The sequence below is a fragment of the Somniosus microcephalus genome, chromosome 2 (assembly GCF_052327205.1).
Source record: "Somniosus microcephalus isolate GS21.2 chromosome 2, FLI_Smic_1.0, whole genome shotgun sequence".
In the NCBI taxonomy this organism is placed as follows: domain Eukaryota; kingdom Metazoa; phylum Chordata; class Chondrichthyes; order Squaliformes; family Somniosidae; genus Somniosus; species Somniosus microcephalus.
The window spans coordinates 46800059-46820158 of record NC_140988.1 but is presented as its reverse complement, the minus strand read 5'-3'; the positions used below and the strand labels follow the sequence as shown (position 1 = coordinate 46820158).

Genomic DNA, 20100 nt, shown 5'->3' with positions numbered 1-20100 from the left:
TGTTCTTATCTGATGGGGAAGATTTAGTTCAACATCTCATCTGTAACACTGAACATTCAACAGTGCAGCACTGCTTCAGTACTGCACCGAAGTGTCAGCTTAGATCATGTGCTGAAATCTCTGGAATGGGGCTTTAATGCATGACCTTCTGACGCAAGTTCTATCATTGAGCCCTTTTTTACCTTCATTCTTATTCTCTTCACCAATTCCCCTCGCCCCTTCCCAAATAAACAGAAAAATAACTTGAAGTTTTCAGTTAAATGTAGGTTGGTCGGTTGGGCCTGGACCAATGTGTTCTCTAAGCTATGCAGCCGCACAGCTCTCTGCCGGTCCTGCACAGCCCGGGGCCAGCTTTTACAATGTTAAAATTTTGTGCATGTGCAAAACTGTAAATGGGCCTTAAAAAATAAATAAATAAATAAATAAATAAAAAAATTTAATTAATTAAAAAATAATAATAATTCGAGGGAACTTTGGACTCATTAGTGCAAGAGGTGTTAAAGGTTATTTAAGGTTAAAAATAATCTCGATTTGAGCTCTTCCCAGTTGAAAGCAGCTACTGCTATACTAAGCGCTGGGCTGACATGTCATGATGTGTTATTTAATGGTGAAATAGCAGACCTACACATGTAAAACTTCACCAACACTGACAATAAATCATAATTTTCATGCAGTTTGTTACAATATGTTCATGTGCTGTCAGCAGTAAGGGGAACCAAGCAATGTCCATGAAAAGTTGAGAATGTTTCCGAGAGGATAGTAGGCTGTTCGTATATTGACATTCTCATCTATATTTTGTCATCTTTAGAATGTGGATTTTAACTTATTTTGTATTTGTTTAACCAGTGTGTTGTGTATTTTGAATGTGTATTAGAATTGTCCCACATGGGATACCGTAGTGGTGATTTGCAATGCACTATAGGAAATGTAGTGCATTGAGTGAAGAAGCACATTGTAAATAAAATGGCCGTTAACTAAACTCTCCACCCCGGAGTCCTCCTTAATTGTTATATAGGTATGGGTATAAAACCCCTTGAGACACAACACAGTGCCATTCAATAGCTTAGTGACTGCTAAATCTGTGTGTTGCTGCAGGGCTTGCATATCACTGGGATCCAAGAATCGGGCCGTTGGAGCTGCTGCCAAGACCCAGGTATAGTAATGCTGACATCTACTTTTGAGCAGACAATTTACTGTGTCTATACAGCTCAGCTGTTACTTATAGAAGAAAAAATTAAAGTTGGCCCTTTCAGTAGAATTGAGCTTAGTACCCTCCTCGACCTGCAACACATACAGGTCTGGAAAATTTCTGGAGTGCTTAAAAGGCAGATGTATCGTGCCTTTTATTTATTAAGAAAACATACATTTTATGCAAAAATAGTGTACACACCTGTCTTTATTCCTGCATATCATTTAATGGAAAAAAGCTGAATAAAGATACCACTTGTCTTTGTTTTATTTTACTTTCAAGTTCCAGACAATGGCTGTGCTGCATTCTGTTGTATGTGTGATAATAAACCATAAATATTCACTACCGTGAAATATTCATGATTCCCCCTGCAAAGGTTTTTTACGCCATTTGGGAAGCCAATCCAGAACAATTTGGCATCTCCCTCCCACCCACAACCCTAAATAAAAAGAAAACCACTGCAAAAACTACCCGACAATATGACTGGGTGATGACAAACTTCCAAGTGTTTGGAGGCCTAGAATTTAAGACCGTTACACTCTGTCACACATGAGATCAGTCTTCTATTTTAGATCATCTATATGAGAGAAGTGACATTCTGGTAATTGACTCCAAAAGGGCACTAATTATAAATATAAGCCTGCCTCCTGAGCTAAATTATGGAAGTAACTAATTTGAGTACCTGATACTTAGTGGAACATTGACAGTACAGTAGCAGTAAAAGTTATCTTTTACACACCAAAAATTCAAAACTCTGGCTTATAAATTGTGGAAAATATACAATTAAACCATTCGAACCACTGAATATTAATCTATACGGTGGATTAAAATCAATATTAACATTTCAAATTTTTTGGAGTTTGACAAATGAGTCACGGGTGTTTTAATAAGTGACATAATTGAACAATGAACTGGAGAAGAAATACTTTTTTCCCTCGTAGGGTGAATTCAGTTGCAATGGCTAATTTTGTTATGCATATCAATCATTTCCTTTAGTTTCTATTTCCAAAACTGAAGCAGAGTTTTGTAGAAACCACTTTATTTCAAATTAATTAGCGGACCTAATTCCATTGTTTGGCTTGCTATATTTACCTGAGCTTCCCACGTTCAAAAGTGGAGCACCTGTGGTGCTTGTGTGATGGGGTGTTGCATTGAGAGTTGCAATAACTAGAATGTTTTTATCCACAGATTGTGACCAATGCAAAGAATACCATACAAGGTTTTAAACTACTGCATGGGAGGGCTTTTGATGACCCATTTGTGCAAGCTGAAAAAAGCAAACTTGTTTATGAGCTTCAGAAGATGCCCAGTGGTAGTGTTGGAATCAAAGTAAGTTTTATTTTTACTGGAAATATACTAATTAGAATAAAAGGAATTTAAATGAGGATCTCAAAGTATAATAGTAATATTGATGGCATTAGTTGATGTTTGAACTAAGTGACCATGCCAGGATACTCCTCCTACTCCCCATCCCCAATGCAAATTTGTCACTGCTGTTAACTAATGAAGCAGTTTTTAACAAAATATATGATTGTGAGGATTAATTTTGTTCAAAAGATTGTATGAAGTATGAGCTGATCTTTGAACACTTGTTTTGTATTGGCTGAGGATACTTGAATGAATTGGATGTTAATTGGATTGTTTCATTGCACCAAAGATGGCAGTTTCAGCTGTCACTGCCCTTTTGAACCTCGGACTCATTTTCCCTTTAGGCTCTCCTATGAACAAATGTAAATTTAAAAAAAAAAAAAAAAAAAGCTCCTTGTAGCCACAGATTGAAATGTCTTTAATGTGGGTCTTAGTTGTGATTTCATCATATCTATAATGTAATCCAGCAATACAATATATTTTAATAATGAGCAGCTGTAACCATTGTGCCTTGTTAATGAGTTTCACTTGTAATAAATTGGAAATTTTTATCTGTTTAAATTTTGGGAGGAGAGAAAATGATCTTTTGTGCGAGTCATATTCTCTGGTTTCTGTAGTAGTGAAACAGTTCTTCCAAAGATGATAGACCCAGTACAATCTTGTCTGCTGTTGCTAAGCTCTACTACTTCTCATCGGTATTTATATGGTAATTTCCACCCCCCTAAGTTTCTGGCTACTGCCCATGTAAAATCTGAGACAGCCAAGCAAAATAGATACAAGGAAAGGAGATTTTAAAATCAGCAGCAAGAGCCGAGATGGAAGTTACGATAGACAGTCGCTATTCTAAGTATTAAGATTGTTGAAGAAAATTAACTTCTTATAAAACTGTACTGGTTGAAATGAGAGGACAAAGCCAACGTGATGAGAATTTTGATGATTTTTAGAAGCTTTATAATGTTGTCCTTCATTTTGTATAAGAATCACATTATAGTGCTTCACAGTAATACATTACTTTTGAAATGTAGTCACTTTTATAGGAATTATTTCCTCTTCCCCTTTAACTTTAACTGTAATTAGATTCTTAAGAGAACAAAAATCTTCACACTTACTAACCTGATCCACAGTGGCTGTTTTGAGGAACAGTTCATTAAGAATATTTGTGTCTCTAGGGATTGTAATTTTAATTTAACTAAATTGGATAAGTATGCATCTTGTATCCATCTCTACAGACAAATGTATGATGAACAGCATCTTGATCTCTGAACTACAGTAATGAAAATGAATGTAATAAAACCATGGCAAACTATATTGCATCTTCTGCACTCCGCCCCCTGCGGTTATTTTTAAAAATTGGTTAAAATGTAGCTTCAAATTTTCTTACAGGTGCATTACATGAATGAAGAACGAATTTTTGCTATTGAACAAATTATGGGGATGTTAATGACTAAACTGAAAGAGACTTCAGAAAATGCACTGAGGAAGCCCGTCACAGACTGTGTAATTTCGGTAGGTTGGATTGAAGTAACACCAGGAAAATCTAGTTCTTAAGATTGTATAGCCAGTCAACTGCCAGAAAATTATTTACCCCCTGGATGGAAGTGAATAATTCTCCTTCAGAAGTAGTTTCCATGGTGACATCCTTTTTGTAAAGAACTGTTGCCTTAATCTAACTGCTCAAGATGGCAAGCATTTTGACTTTAGTCCAAGATGAAATTCAAGTACAGTTCAAGGAATTCTGTAATATTTTGCTGTCGTGCACTTGTACATAGTTGAGGAAAAATGTTGGCTATCTCAAGTATTGTCTTCATTCTTTTTGAAAGCTTTTGTATTGATCAAACTTTTTGTATTGCCTGTCTAAATATTGAAGTGCAATCCCAGACCAAACCCTTGCATACAGCACGGATTAACAGATTGCAGGAATCACGTGCTACTCCAAAGATGTAAAGGTCTAAATCACAGGATGCTGTTCCTTTTTTATTCTGTTAATGGCCTATTTATATTCTCAAGAATGAGAAAACTTACTCGTGACAATCTACTATTAGTGCAAAATTTGTTCTGTTTATTGTGATCTGGTAATACAGTGGTTATAGTACTGGACTAGCAACCCAAAATCGTGAGTTCAAATCTCACCATGACTAGTTGTGAAATTAAATTCAATAAAACTGGTAATTGTGGGGCTAGCACCAGAAAAGTGACCATGAAAGCTGCTAGATTGTTGTGAATGCCCAACTAGTTCACACTACCTAGTCTGGCCTAATGTATGACTCCTCTCCCACAATGTGGTGGATTCGTATTGCCACTCCTGAAGTGGCATGACAAGCTGTTGTAAAACAACTGCTGCAAAACAAGAGAAATGTCAGCAATGACCAGACATTGGATCAGGACAAGACCCAGCCCAGTCAACCCTGCAAAGTCATCCTCACTGAACCCATACTTAGAACTATCTGACAGATGAGTTGGGCAACAGCTTGACTTAGTTGTACTTGCAATCTTACCAGCCACCATCCCAAGACTGCTGGGTATGTCTTCTCCCTTTGGCAGGATGGCACCAGTGGTAGAGACACAGTTTGGACTTCACTCCAGACCCTGTAAAGTGATGGGGTTTTTGGTCAAGCAAACCTAAGGAAGCCTACTAAATTACCATCCTTAAGCTGAAAAACAGCACTTCTCTATGTTGAACATCAGTTGGAAGAAGCACTGAGGGCAGAAAATGTATTCTGGGTGGAGGATTTCACTGATGCCACATGTTGAGGGAATCAACACAAGGGAATAACCTACATGTGGCAGACAAGTCTGCCCATGATGGTCCTTGTGAAGTCAAAGTCTCCTCTTCAATGAGTACATGCGTATGAGGAACTTTATCAAATGCCTTCTGGAAGTCCATATAAATACCATCCTTAGACATTGTCCTGTTTGCTACTTTAGTCACCTTTTCAATCCGGTTTGTTAGGCATGACTTACCCTTTACAAATCCATGCTGGCTCTCTGATCAGCTGAAAATTTTCAAGATGTTCAGTCACTCAATCCTTAATTATAGACTCGGGCAGCTACAGGGAGGGGGAGGATCCATCAACATCTCCATCCTTAACTGCTGGCAGAGCCTAGAACGTGGGAATGAGACAAGTCTGAAGTGTTTGGCAGTATCTTCAGCCAAATGGGCAATCCTACCCTGCCTCCTCCCAAAGTTTCTACCATCATAGATGCCAAGGTCCAGCCAGATGACATTAAGAAACAGCCAAGTACACCAGACACAGTGAAGGCTATGGGCCCTAATGATATTGTCAATGGTGCTGAAGACTTACACACCAGAACTAGCCAATTTTGATGAAAGGTCACCGACCTGAAACGTTAACTGTTTCTCTGCAGATGCTGCTTGGCCTTCTGAGTATTTCCAGAATTTTCTGTTTATTATATAAAGCCAATTCCTTAACCAAGCTATTCCAATACACTATGGCACTAGCATCTGCCTGACAATGTAGAAAATTGTCGAGGTATGTCCTATCCACAAAAGACAGGACAAATCTAATCCATCCAATTACTACCAAAATTTCTGATTCTATGCCCTACTCGTCTCCTCCAATCATCAATGAAGTGATGGAAGAAGTCATCAAGTGGCACCTACTCGCCAATAACCTCACGAATGCTCGGTTTCAGTTTTGTCGGAACCACTTTGCTCCAGACCTAGTCACAGCATTGATCAGGACATAGGTACAGTAGCTGAATGCCAGACGAGAGTTGAGAGTAGCTGCCCTTAACATCAAGACAGCATTCAACCAAGTATGATCCCAATGAGCTCTAGAAAAAGTAAGGTTAATGTGAAAACTCTCCGGAGTCATGACTAGGGTTGTCTTTGGAGGTTAGTCATCACATCTCCAGGGCATCACTGCTGGAGTTCCTCAGGGTTGCATCCTCGGTTGCTTCATTAAAGACCTTTTCTTCCAGAAGATCAGGAGCGGGGCAATTAGTTGAATTTCAGTGTTCAGCTCTGTTCATGACTCCTCTGATAATGAAGTGGTCTATGTCAGACTACAGCAAGACCTGGACAACATCCATACTTGGGCTGACAAGAGGCAGGTAACATGCACAATAAAGTACTCAACAATGACCATCTCCAACAAAAGGCCTAACCACCTCCCTCTGGCCTTTAACTGCAATATCGTGTCCAAGTGCCCCACCAATATCTTGGGGGGGGTGTTGCCATCAACCAGAAGCTTAATTGGTCCAACCAAATGAACACTGGCTGCAAAATAAAGGCAGAGGCTGGTTGCTTTGTGATGGGTGGTTCACCTCCTAACCCCTCAAACCCTTTCCACTTGAAGCTGAAAACTATAGAGGACAAAGCAAACTATTTGATTGCGCCTTGCCACTGAGCTCAATATCCACACTCTCCACCATTGGCGCACTGTAGCCGCAGTATGTACTATCAAGCGGATATGCAGCAGCGGTTTGCCAAGCTTGCTTCAACAATGCCTTTCATTTCTACCAACGAGAAGGATGAGCAGCAACATTGTGGGAACACACTTGCCTCCATGTCGCACACCATCCTGACTTGGATATATATCACCGTTTTTTCATTATTGCTGGATCATAGACCTCAAATTTCCTACCTCACCATTGTAGGGCCATCACCACTAGGATTGTAACAGTTCAAGGACCATTACTACCAGCTAGAGGCAACTAGGGATGGCCAATAAATGCTTTCTTGCCATTAAAATCCAACCATTAGGTGTCCATTTGCTGCTTCTGGTAAATCAACTTTTAGGCCAACAAGTTTTTAACAGTAATTTGTTAGTGTAGCCAGAGAGCTCAAAAATCCACTGTGTCCCCAAATCCTTCTCAGCAAATCAGCGTAGCACAAATTGCTACTCTGCTACGCCTCTGCACTTTCCTGGCAGTGGTTCTAATTTTGGCTTTTTTTTTTAATTTGTTTTATGGGATGTGGGCGTCACTGGTACGGCCAGCATTTATTGCCCATTCCTAACTGCCCTTGAGAAGGTGGTGGTGAGCTGCCTTCTTGAACTGCTGCAGTCCGTGTGGTGAAGGTACTCCCACAGTGCTGTTAGGTAGCGAGTTCCAGGATTTTGACCCAGTGACGATGAAGGATCGGCGATATACTTAAGTCAAGGTGGTGTGTGACTTGGAGGTGGTGTTCCCATGTGCCTGCTGCCCTTGTCCTTCTAGGTGGAAGAGGTTTTATATGGCTGTGTGTTCATTCAGGATACTGGCATGAAAATGTCCTCCCTGGCTGTAGCAGTCTCAAGTTAAATTAATGTGGGTAGTTGGAACCCAATTCATAGTGGGTGAGAGTCTATAGTTTGGCACGGACTGGTCCTCCAGGCATAAAACTGGATAATGCAGGAAATAGGAATGATTCACACTGGAATCTGAGTCCTCTTGTGGTTTGTTTCAAGTACATTGCTCTGCATCTGGCCATTCTATATATAACGTAGGTATACTTGCTGCTGTCATTGGGTGCCCAAAATTAAAATATTTTGCATTCATTTGTACTGAGATCACTCAATTTGAACACTATAAACTTCAATGCCCCAGAATTTGCTGGAGCAGGGCATCTTGTGGTGGATGCCGTGAGTTAGTTTTCTTTCTTCGCCCTTCAGCTCCAATTATTTTTGCGCCACAAATTGCTGGAAGTGCAAGTTGATAACGGCGTGTCAGGGTCAACGGGGCATCTGGAACCTTGGTGAATGATGGGACCAATAGGCAATCTCCTTAACCAATTAAATTTAAGGGTCGAATGAAAAATCACATGAACGATGGGGAAGGAAATAGGATGAATTAGAGTAAAATTAAATAGTGGGAAAGATTGGATTAAGAGGGAGAGGAAAAAAGAGATCGAAAGGAACAGTAAGTTTTTTTAAATTTAAAACCCTCTAGGAACAGTTTACTACCTGCAGACGCCACAGTTTCATGTGTCCCCTTTCTGGGCCTCCATGGTTAAGTGGCATGTCAAGACCATAAATCATCCCATTAACAGGGTCCTAACGCCATGAAATAGCCATAACTGCAGTGAGTTAAACTTGTATTTACACGCAAATCCAGCAATTTCTTGAAACTCATGGGGAAGCTAACGGCGAGCTCCCGTATTTGTGAGGCTAACTGCAGAGTGGCTCAAATCATCCATCAATTTGTGCCGATTCGCAACTCGCAGCCTATCTCTACCTCACCACAAATTGCTGGGTTTTTTGCACACTAAGCGCTGTGAACTCGCGGTTATTTTTCCAGTAACTTCTGGGCCATTGACTTGATCGCACAAATTTGAATTTTTCATTTTTTTTAACACCGTACAGGAAACTTTGGTTTATCCGGAGGTTGTATGCCCGGAAACCTCAATCTAACGGCAGAAATCCGCAGCCGTTTTGGTTAGGTTTTTTTTCTTCTCCTAGCATTTTTTTTAACAGTCAGGCTCTGGAAAGCGTCTCTGTAGCTTAGCAACAGTTTCAGAGACGCTTCCAAGGTACGGGCCGAGTGTTTACAAACTGTTGCTAAGCAACAGTGTTTGTTGTCAGATACGGAGATGAAAACCTCCGTATCCTTCAACATTAGCGCTGGTCTCTCCGGAAGTTTTGATAGATCGGCAGCAGCTCGGTGCCGGATATTGCGAAGTTTCCTGTAGTTCTTTTTAAGAATCTTGTTTCGCTTTTGTTAGAATTCTGAATAGAAGCAAATAAGTGGTCGCATCCTGAAATTAGTACAAGAGTTCGAACTAATTTTTATTTTTAAGTTGCTGTAAAATGGTCAGGGTAAATATTTAAATTTTGATTTGATAAGGCTTTTATTTCCATCATTTATAGTGTAGCTACTGTTGCGTGATATGAGGATGGTATGTCACATTGGAAGTACGTCTGTATTGGATTCTAGTTTCTAAATAATATCTTAATTATTTTTTAAAAATTAAAAACTGAGGTTTTCTGAATCTGTTGGCAGGCTCCTTGTTTTTTCACCGATGCAGAGAGAAGGTCCGTGATTGCTGCTGCTGAGATCGCAGGACTTAATTGTCTGCGGCTGATGAATGACACCACTGCAGGTAAAAGAAAAGGCAATATATCTTAGCCTGTGGCTAAGATGGATGTAAGCATTCCTAGACTTAAAAACATTCATTAAAGTGTGTACTTTAATAAAACTTGAAGAGGTAAGAGTTTGGCAGGAACACTTAAAAGCGATGAATGGAGATGGTGCAAATTCAGCATATTGTCAAATTAGGAGAAGCCAAGCACTACACATGTATATCAAGGGCAAGTGCAAAGCATTGCCTTACAAACAGCAGTGAAAATATTGGTCAGTAAAGAACCAAGACAGTAGACTGCAGTTGCTTTTGCTTTTTAAAACAATGTAATGCTGAGTCAGCATCACTTTCAGAGGTGCAAACTACAAAGTGAATTCAAAATTTTAATTACTCTGGAACATCTTGCTCTAGCTCAAAAAATTCTAATGGAGCAATTATACTGAACATTTTACATCACTATAAAGCAACTTTGTCTCCACAGCATTGCAAAATGTGTAATATAACTGCAGCCAAGCCAGAATTAATTTTGGTGTGTGATCACTTCAAGGAGCTCTCTACTGCAACCAGTGTAAACCACCACCACCCTTTTTTGGGGCGGAGGGGGGAGGTGTGCACTTCTTACTAGGATTTGGTTCTATGGACATTTGTTGCTGCCTTACCCAAGGGGTCATATTTCAGGCATGAGCTTTAACATTGTGTTGACCGGCTATTTGATGGAATGGAGCATTTAAAGCTGAGCCAGCTCTGTTCGCATCCAGTGGCTGCATATGCACACTTCCAGTAGGATAGAAATCAGGAGCACAAATACTAGTCCGTTTTCTCCTATAACGTATTGGTGCTGAGGCCAAATGTAGGAACCTTTATTGGTCCCTCAGTTGAATTTAGAATAATTGGGGAGCCTCATTACATATTTAGTATTGGTATATAGACATTTTTCCACTGGCTGTTTCACTACCTTTTTTACACTAGGTAAGGCAGGGCTTTTGCATGCTTTATCCATGTGTGGTGATCTGCTTTTCCAGTTTGACGATGTGCTGAGTTTGCACTCTGCTTTTGCTGTTTTTATAGCAGGTCGTGCTTTCAAACAGTAACTAGAGCTTGGGAGATTTGTCTCAGTAAGTTGATTGGAGCATCTGAAAACCTGGCGAAGTTTAATGCTTTCTTTTTAAAGGAGAAAGTAAAATATTTAACCTCCAGAAGGAATATAAAAAAAACAAAAGTATTCTACAGACCCATATATAACAAAAGAAAATATAAGGATAGAGCCACTAAGGGATGCGCAAGATAAACTCAGATAATGACATTTGTTCAATATTTCTGCCATTGCAATTACTTTGCCTCAGTTAACAAGGTGGACATGGCATTAGAAGAAGAGATCAAAAAAGATATAAACACATTTACGATAGAAAAGGGGGAGATAATTGATAAACTAGATTAACTAATCAAACTTGGAGAGGATAAAGCCCCTGGTCCAGACGGATTGCATTTGCACATATTAAAAAGTTAGGGAAGAGATAGTAGCACTATTACATCGGGAATAGTGCCAGAGGACTGATCGATAGCTAATGTAATTCCGATATTGAAAAAGGGAGAAAGAACAAATCCAGGAAACTATAGAGCAGTGAGCCTATCGTCAGTGGTAGGAGAGATAATGGAATCTTACTAGAAGATGCAATAGAAAAGCTTCTAGAAACCAAAAATATAATCGTCAGCATGGTCAAAAGGGAAAGTCATGCTTGACCAACCTTATTGAATTCTCTGAAGTAGTAACTGAGTAGACAAGGGAGGGTTATGTAGTAGATGTAATATTTAAATTTTCAAAAGGTCTTCAGTAAGTAGACTCATGACTGTTTCTGACTACGGTCAGAGCACTCAAAGGGTTGACGGTGGATAGGCAATGGCAAACATTCAAAGACCGCATGGATGAGCTACAGAATTTGTTCATCCCAGTTTGGCATAAAAATAAAACAAAAAAGGTGACTCAACTGTGGCTAACAAGTGAAATTAGGGATAGCATAAGATCCAAGGAGAGGACATATAAATTGGCCAGAAAAAGCAGTAAACCTGAGGATTGGGAGCAGTTTAGGATTCAACAAAGGAGGACAAAGGGATTAATTTAGAAAGGGAAAATAGAATATGAGTAAGCATGCAGGGAACATAAAAACTGACTGTAAAAGCTTTCATAGATATGTGAAGAGAAAAAGATTGGTGAAGTCAAGCGTAGGTCCCTTGCAGTCAGAATCAGGGGAATTTATAATGGGGAACAAAGAAATGGCCGACCAATTAAATACATATTTTGGTTCTGTCTTCACAAAGGAGGACACAAATAACCTCCCAGAGATGTCGTGGAACATAGGGTCTGATGAAAGGGAGGAACTGAAAGAAATCAGTATTTGTAGGGAAATGGTGTTGGGGAAATTGAAGGCCGATAAATCCCCAGGGCCTGATAATCTACATCCTAGGGTACTTAAGGAAGTGGCCCTAGAAATAGTTGATGCTTTGCTGATCATCTTCCAGCATTCGATGGAATCTGGAACAGTACCCATGGATTGGAGGGTAGCTAATGTTACCCCACTATTCAAAAAAGGTGGTAGAGAGAAAATGGGGAATTACAGACCGGTAAGCCTGACATCGGTAGTGGGGAAAATGCTAGAGTCCATTATAAAAGATGTAATAGCAGAGCCCTTGGAAAACAGTGACAGGATCGGACAAAGTCAACATGGATTTACAAAAGGTAAATCGTGCTTGACTAATCTACTGGAATTTTTTGAGGATGTAACTGGTGAAATAGATAAGGGAGAACCAGTGGATGTGGTGTATTTGGACTTTCAAAAGGCTTTTGATAAGGTCCTGCATCAGAGATTAGCGTGTAAAGTTAAAGCATATGGGATTGGGGGCAAGGTACTGACTTGGATAGAGAACTGGTTGGCAGACAGAAAGCAAAGAGTTGGAATAAACGGGTCTTTTTCCGAGTGGCAAGCAGTGACTAGTGGGGTACCGCAGGGATCGGTCCTTGGGCCCCAGCTATTCACAATATATATTAATGATCTAGACAAGGGAACTAGATGTAATATCTCCCAATTTGCAGACGACGCAAAGCTGGGTGGGCGTGTGTGCTGTGAGGAGAATGCCGAGAAACTCCAGGATGATTTGGACAGGTTGGGTGATTGGGCAAAAGCATAGCAGATGCAATATAATGTGGATAAATGTGAGGTTATCCACTTTGGTGGCAAAAACAGGAAGGCAGATTATTATCTGAATGGCAATAGATTGGGAGAAGGGGAAGTGCAACGAGACCTGGGTGTCCTTGTGCACCAGTCGCTGAAGGTAAGCATGCAGGTGCAGCAGGCGGTTAAGAAGGCAAATGGTATGTTGGCCTTCGTAGCGAGAGGGTTTGAGTACAGGAACAAGGATGTCTTGCTGCAGTTGTACAGGGCCTTGGTGAGACCACACCTTGAGTATTGTGTGCAGTTTTGGTCGCCTTATCTGAGGAAGGATGTTCTTGCCATGGAAGGAGTTCAGCGAAGATTCACCAGGCTGATACCTGGAATGGCAGGAATGACGTATGAGGAGAGATTGTGTCGATTGGGCTTGTACTCGCTGGAGTTTAGAAGAATGAGAGGGAATCTCATTGAAACTTATAAAATTCTGACAGGACTGGACAGACTAGATGCAGGAAGGATGTTCCCGATGGTCGGGGAGTCCAGAACCAGGGGTCACAGTCTAAGGATAAGGGGTAAGCCATTTAGGACAGAAATGAGGAATTTCTTCACCCAGAGAGTGGTGAACCTGTGGAATTCTCTACCACAGAGGGCAGTAGAGGCCAATACATTAAATATATTCAAGAAGGAGTTGGATATATTTCTTAAGGCTAAAGGGATCAAGGGGTATGGGGAGAAAGCAGGGACCGGGTACTGAATTTGGATGATCAGCCATGATCGCATTGAATGGCGGAGCAGGCTCGAGGGTCCGAATGGCCTACTCCTTCTCTTATCTTCTATGTTTCTATGTGGAGTCAGGGGACAAGTAGCAGAATGGATAGCAATCTGGCTACAAAACAGATTTCAGAGTAGAGGTAGTTACTGAAGCTGGCAAAAGATGGGAAGTGGTGTTCCACAAGTGGGACCACTGTTATTCACTATTTACATAGACAATTTGGACTCTGGAATTGCACATTTGTGGACTACATACATTTGGGGATATAGTTAATACTGAGGAGGACTACGATAAAATGCAAGACATTTGTAAATATGCTGAATGGGCGTATAATTGGCAGGTTTATTTCAATATAGAAAAGTGGGAGGTTGTGCATTTTGGAAGGAAGAATAAGCCCACATACTCCTTGGAAAATAAATGTCCTAAATGGGGTTGAGGAACAAATCATCTGAAGGATCTGTGAGTACAGATACACAAATCACTAACAGTAGGGACATAGGTTAATAAGACCATTAAAAATAAAAACAAACAAAGCACTGGGTTCATTTATATAGGGATAAGAATTGAAAAGCAGGGAAGGGAGTGGGGGTAAAGGGGGGTGGGGAAAGATAGCTAGTTTGCTTTCTTCACTGAAGATCTACTACTTTAAGCACCTGGGCCTAGAAATTCAGTTGCGTTCGCCAGCCGTTAGCGCCTTGGGGGGGTAGATCTCGAGCGCTAGGCACTTAGCGCCCGGGCGCAGGACGATCTGCGCCTACGCCCAACTTCAGTAGACATTTAGCGCCGGCGCAAAGTGTTTGCACGCGCTCAGCTGCGCGCGCAACTTATGACGTCATTTCGTCGTGCAACGCCCTTTGTGCGCCCCAAACCGGAACTTCAGTCGCGCCCGCCCAATGTGGGCGTGGCGGTGTTAAGAACTGTGAAGTGGAACGCAGCAGAGGCCCTGCGGGCCGCGGGGAGCGCTAATTAAAGGGCACTTACACTGAACTATAAAGGCCAGCCATTTTGCTGCAATGACTTTTCTGCAACGGATTTCTGGACAGAGACCAAGGAAGAGACCTTACTGATTTGGCCCAACATAGGAGAGGTATTTTTGGCTTCTGGCCAGAGCTTGGAAATTTGCCTCATTGTGATTTCATTGTTTGCAAGTATATTATGGGGGCTGCATGGGGTTCCAACCCTCAGTTCCAGCATTGTGTGCGAAGGGCTCGCAGACGCTGTGTGAGAGGGGCAGCCATGCCTAGACGCAGAGGGGGCATCAGGCGTCGGCAACGTAGGCCTTACCCACTCAGGGAATACCGCCAGCAGGTGTCCTATCTCACCATGACTGCCGCGCAGTGTGTTAAGAGGCTGCGCTTCAGAAGGGAGGTGGTTGCAGAGATCTGCCAGCTGCTTCAGAGATCTGCGTCCACAGCTGATGTGCAGGCGTCTCTGTCGGTGGAAGTGAAGGTCACGGTGGCTCTGAACTTTTATGCAAGCGGCTCCTTCCAAGCCGCTGCTGGGGACATAGCTAACATCTCCCAGTTCGCCGTGCATCGCTGCATCCGGCAGGTCACCGATGCCCTTTTCACAAGGAGACACCAATTCATCTCCTTCCCCATGACCCTAGAGAGGCAGGAGCAGCATGCAGTCGGATTTGCGAGGATCGCCGACTTCCCCATGGTGCAGGGTGCCATTGACTGCACGCATGTGGCTTTGCGGGCACCTATCGACAATGCCGAGGATTACCGCAACCGGAAGGGCTACCATTCCCTCAATGTACAGCTGGTGTGTGACCACAGGCAGCGCATCCTAGCTGTCAATGCCCGCTTTCCAGGCAGCAGCCACGATGCATTTATCCTGCGCCAGACTACTGTGGCTGACATGTTCCAGGCACAGCCTCCCCCAAGAGGATGGCTTATCGGGGCCAAAGGCTATCCTTTGTGTACATGGCTCATGACCCCGCTCCGTGCGCCCAGGACCCCTGCTGAGGAGGCATACAACGAAAGCCATCAAGCCACAAGGAACATCATAGAGCAAACGATTGGCGTCCTCAAGCAACGGTTCCGCTGCCTGGATCGCTCCGGCGGATCTCTGCAGTATTCGCCAGATAGAGTCTCCCAGTTCGTCGTCATTTGCTGCATGCTGCACAACCTGGCTATCCGCAGGACTCGGGCACTGCCACCTCACGTTGGACCACCACCTCAGGAGGACGAGCAGGAGGACCATGAGGAGGAGTACCAGCCCAGGAGGGAGCCACAAGGTCCAAGGGCCGTCCGCCGGCGGCTTATTGAACGACACTTCTAGGCCCCCTGTCAGGGAATGGCTTGTGGCAATGAAGGCACATGAATGCAGCCGCTCCGCAAGCCCTCAGCCGGTTAACGCAACAACCACTTGAAACATCACACATGGACAAGCTGAATAAAGAAAAAGCTTTATTGAACAAACTCCGGGCCCTTCCCACATGAAACCCAAAAACCGACAACACCCCCAAAAAAGTCAAAAACATATCTCTCTCCCACAACCTGGGGAGGAATAACAAAACTTGTCCATCCAAATGGCCTTCATCCTCGGCCTTACCAAAAGAACCCCCCCCCCCCCCCCCCATAGACAACACAACCACCCCCATATAAAAAAAACATTTGCCAACACACTCTACTTTGTGTGCCGAGAGGGCGAGTCCTTGTCCAGGCTTTTCCGGCCCCTGGCCGACCTGCTGCTCCGCCTCAACCTGGGCCCTGTGGGTGCTGCAAGGCTGGGGGAAGGCTCCTGAGGGGCACATTGCGTGACGGCAGATGCCCTTGGGGGTCGGCCTAGACGAGCTCTGGCCCTCGAGGGGCCAGCTGCTGACTGCTGCAGCTGTGGCTGGGCAGCATCAGTCCCTCCAGCAGCTCGTCGCAGCTTCGCTGGGGGAGTGGCAGTGGCGGCTGCAGCAATGGGGGCAAGCTGGCTGATGCCAGGCGCTCGCTGCTCGCCTGAGACACTGGCACTCGGCCGGGCTGGCACTGCAGCAAGCGCAGCAATCTGGTGAAGGCCAGACCGCTGTGCTGCTGCAGCGCGGCGGGTGCCCTGGCGATGCCTGCCTGACACAGCGAGTGTGGCAGCAGTGAGTGCCCGTACTGCCCTGGTCTGTGCCCGCATCAGACCAGCCAGTGACTGCACGGCACCACTGATCAACTGTCCACTCGCTGCCTGTGCTGCCCTGAATTCGGCCCGACTCGCGTCCTGTGATGCCCCGAATTGTTCGAGACCCCTGGCCTGTGCTGCCGCGAGTTGTTCGAAACCCCTGGCCTGTGAGGCCCCGAAATCGGACACACTGAGCCAGGGACTCAATGGCCTCAGGCAACCGTGCCACAACCCCCATGAACTCGGTGTGCCGACGATCCGAGTCCGCGGACATTTGATCAAGGAGGCGCACCTCCTGGGCGAGGACCGTCTCCGGACTGGAGGCTGGACTCTCCCTCTGGGGAGAAGGCCGCCGAGCTGCCCGACCCTTCCCGCGTGGCTGCACGCCACTGGGCCCAGCAACTACACTCACCTGCAACACTTTTTTCCCCCCCCCCCATCCCCCTCTGGGGAGAAGGCAGCCGTGCTGCCCGACCCTTCCCGCGTGGCTGGACGCCACTGGGCACAGGAGCTACACCCCCCTGCAACACTTCCCCCTGGCTCTCCTCCAGGGAAGACGTGCGCCCTCCATTGCCATCCCCTGGCGCGGATGAGGGTTCCCCCGATGGGCCGCCTTCCTCTTGCTCCTCCTCGTCCTCCTCTTCCGAGGGACTGACACTCGCAGCTTCAGGGACCTCCTCCTCACCAGCTGAAAGCAGGAAGGCACAAGAGTAGCTTTAGAGTGAGGACAGGGCGTCAGCGAGGGAGGCGAGTGGTGGCATTCTGCGCATTGGTCGGACAGTGACAAAGGATGTAGATCTGAAGCGCAAGGGGAACGAGAGAGGTCCAAAAGGTCATGTCCTTACCATTGGGGCCCAGCCACAGGGTCGGCATCTCCAATTGCAACGGGGCCAATCACCCGGGCACCCATGAGTCGACCCACGCGCTCCTCCAGGTCACTGAGCTGCTGGAACTGGGGACGGCCTCCCCTGGTGACAGTCCGGCTCTTCAGATTCTGGGCCAGCTTGGCCTGCAAGAGGAAGGACAGCCTCTAAGTACAGTGTGGTGCCCTGTTGTTGTGTGCACTGCCTCCCATGGTCGAATAGATTGGCCAGTGTGGTGCCCTGTTGTGTGCACTGCCTCCCATGGTCGAATAGCTTGGCCAGTGTGTAAAGTGCAGAAAGTGCAATTGATGTTCATGCCAGTGCCATAGCTGCTGGATGAGGGCTGGCCATTAGGCCTTTGAGGTCCCTTTGCCCATAATGTGAGGTGCACATGCAAGGATGAGGAGGACACTGGAAAGGGTACTCACCCTGACCATCCGAGTGAGGTTGTTAAACTTTTTCCGGCATTGGACAACAGTCCGGGGGACATCGCAGGTGGCTGTGACCCTCTGGGCGATATCCCTCCAGGCTCTCCTGTACACCCTGTTGGGAGGCTTCTTGCCACTGTCCGGGAACAAGATATGGCTTCTCTTCTCCAAAGCCCTAACCAGCACCTTTAAATCATGGCCAGAGAAGCGCTGCGCTCACTCACGGGCCCTCTGCATCCTTGCTGGCGCTATTTCTCTCCAGCAGCAGTGTTTAGGCCTAGCTGGAGGGCTGCAGTATCCAGGGCGTGGCAGCAGACCAAGTCGACCCTTCCCCCTTTAAGAGCTGGCCGGCGCCAGGATGTCTGCTGTCAATCAAAACATGACCACACCTGCGCTGCGCCCGGCCTCGGCGGTATCCGTCTGCACCGCCGGCTTAGCGCCTAAGGATAGCCATGCATCGCCAGTTTTAGCGCTCGAGCAAACTCCTTGGCCAAAGCTACTGAATTTCGGCGAACTGCCGTCCACTTTCCGGCGGGCGCAAACTTTAGCGGCCGCCCGACTTTACCGCCCCAAAAGTGGCTATACTGAATTTCTAGGCCCTGGTTCCCATAATCTAAATCAGTTTTTAGATGTATAGCCTGGAAGGATATTGGGGATACAAATTATAAATTCTAGTTGTCTGTTAGTTTTTAAAAGAAAAGCACAGCGTTTGATAATGAGCTAATTTGTAGAAATTGTGCAATGTTTATATTCAATATTTGCACTTTATTACTGGACAGGACAGCTGGGCTTCAACAAGGAAAGTTAAACCCCTTGGAGATGAAACAATGAAAGTGAAACTGTTGCACAGCTTTGAATTACATGTCTTTAAAATTTTACTAACCATAGCCCTCATTGTAGAAAGCAAGCTGAGTTTTAAAAACCGTAACAGACTTTTTTCTAAGTTATTTTCTGGACAAGTGCAAGAGGTGGCAATTCAATGCATCACTCCTATGCCAGTGACCGCTCTTTGACTGAAGCTATATAATCCCATTCACATGACCTTTCCCTTTTTCTGTAACTTTTTATCTATTTTCCTTTGTCCAATTAACTTGTACTCCCAGGCTGCCAACGTATATGCTTATTTTATGGACAAGTTTTCATAGAAATTACAGCACAAGGGGTGGTGGCCGGAGCCTCATGTACTGCCAAGGGTGGCCTTTCTCTTGTACAGCAGTCTGTGGCACCGAATGTTGATGAGCTAACGCTCGGTGCCACTGACATTACGATTCGCCTGCCTCAATTTAGCAATAGTCTTGACAAACATTGTACAAACCCAGCCACATATTAATCTTGGCTGGTAATCTATTTTCTGATTTTTTTTTTTAGTTGCTCTTGCATACGGTATTTACAAACAAGACCTACCAGCTCCAGAAGAAAAACCAAGGAACGTGGTCTTTGTCGATATGGGACATTCAGCCTATCAGGTTTCTATTTGTGCATTTAACAAGGGAAAGCTTAAGGTTAGTACAAAAGCTTTGCTTTTCTTATCTTTAGTACAGATTAGAAATCCTAATCCTCCTTTGTTGGGTGTAGATTAATTTTAATTGAATTTAAGGTTTGGTTATGAGTTTGAAACTTTAAAACAGTTAAAAATACAGAACATGTACAATAGTTACAAAGACCCAAGTATCAACCGAGTGACTGATCTATTGGGACACTTTTTACAACAAAATTATTTTACATATTCCATAGGCAAAACAGCGTGTGGTGTTTGGGTCTGTCTATTGCATAACTATGAAAGCCAACAGAACACTTTTTTTTATTATGTTTAATATTTATTTCCTGGTCTCTCTCTGACCTTGGCTGCTATCAGAAATGCCTCTATCAGAAATAATTAAAGATTATATTCTTGTAATCTGCCAGTTTTCTTCCTCAATGGTTTAAACGTCTGTGTTTCTCTTTTGTAATTTTGTTTGGTATACGTCAGTCATCCACCATCGTATTACACAATATTGTTCTCCCAATTTTATTTTTCTATCAAGACCAATCCGATTCCAGCAGAAGATCTACAAGATACAACTATCATAAGTTTGTCACCCACCCTACTCTTTACTCCCGAAATTATTTTACAGTAATAAGCATCAATTCAGCAAAAAAAAAACTCTTAAAATTGCCTGACACATCCAATCATTCCAACAATTGTCCCCC

The 20100-nt window shown here is 44.0% G+C and overlaps 1 protein-coding gene across 2 annotated transcripts in view; it reads left to right on the top strand.

Annotated features, from left to right (window-relative positions):
- hspa4l (heat shock protein 4 like) overlaps window positions 1-20100 on the top strand; it is a 77015-nt gene that overhangs the window by 13130 nt on the left and 43785 nt on the right. For both annotated transcript variants that reach the window (XM_086009433.1, XM_086009442.1), the window contains exons 2-6: window positions 1096-1153; window positions 2378-2518; window positions 3941-4063; window positions 9500-9599; window positions 19279-19412. In XM_086009433.1, coding sequence (XP_085865559.1) covers window positions 1096-1153; window positions 2378-2518; window positions 3941-4063; window positions 9500-9599; window positions 19279-19412 — 556 coding nt within the window. The remainder of the gene's footprint in view (window positions 1-1095; window positions 1154-2377; window positions 2519-3940; window positions 4064-9499; window positions 9600-19278; window positions 19413-20100) is intronic.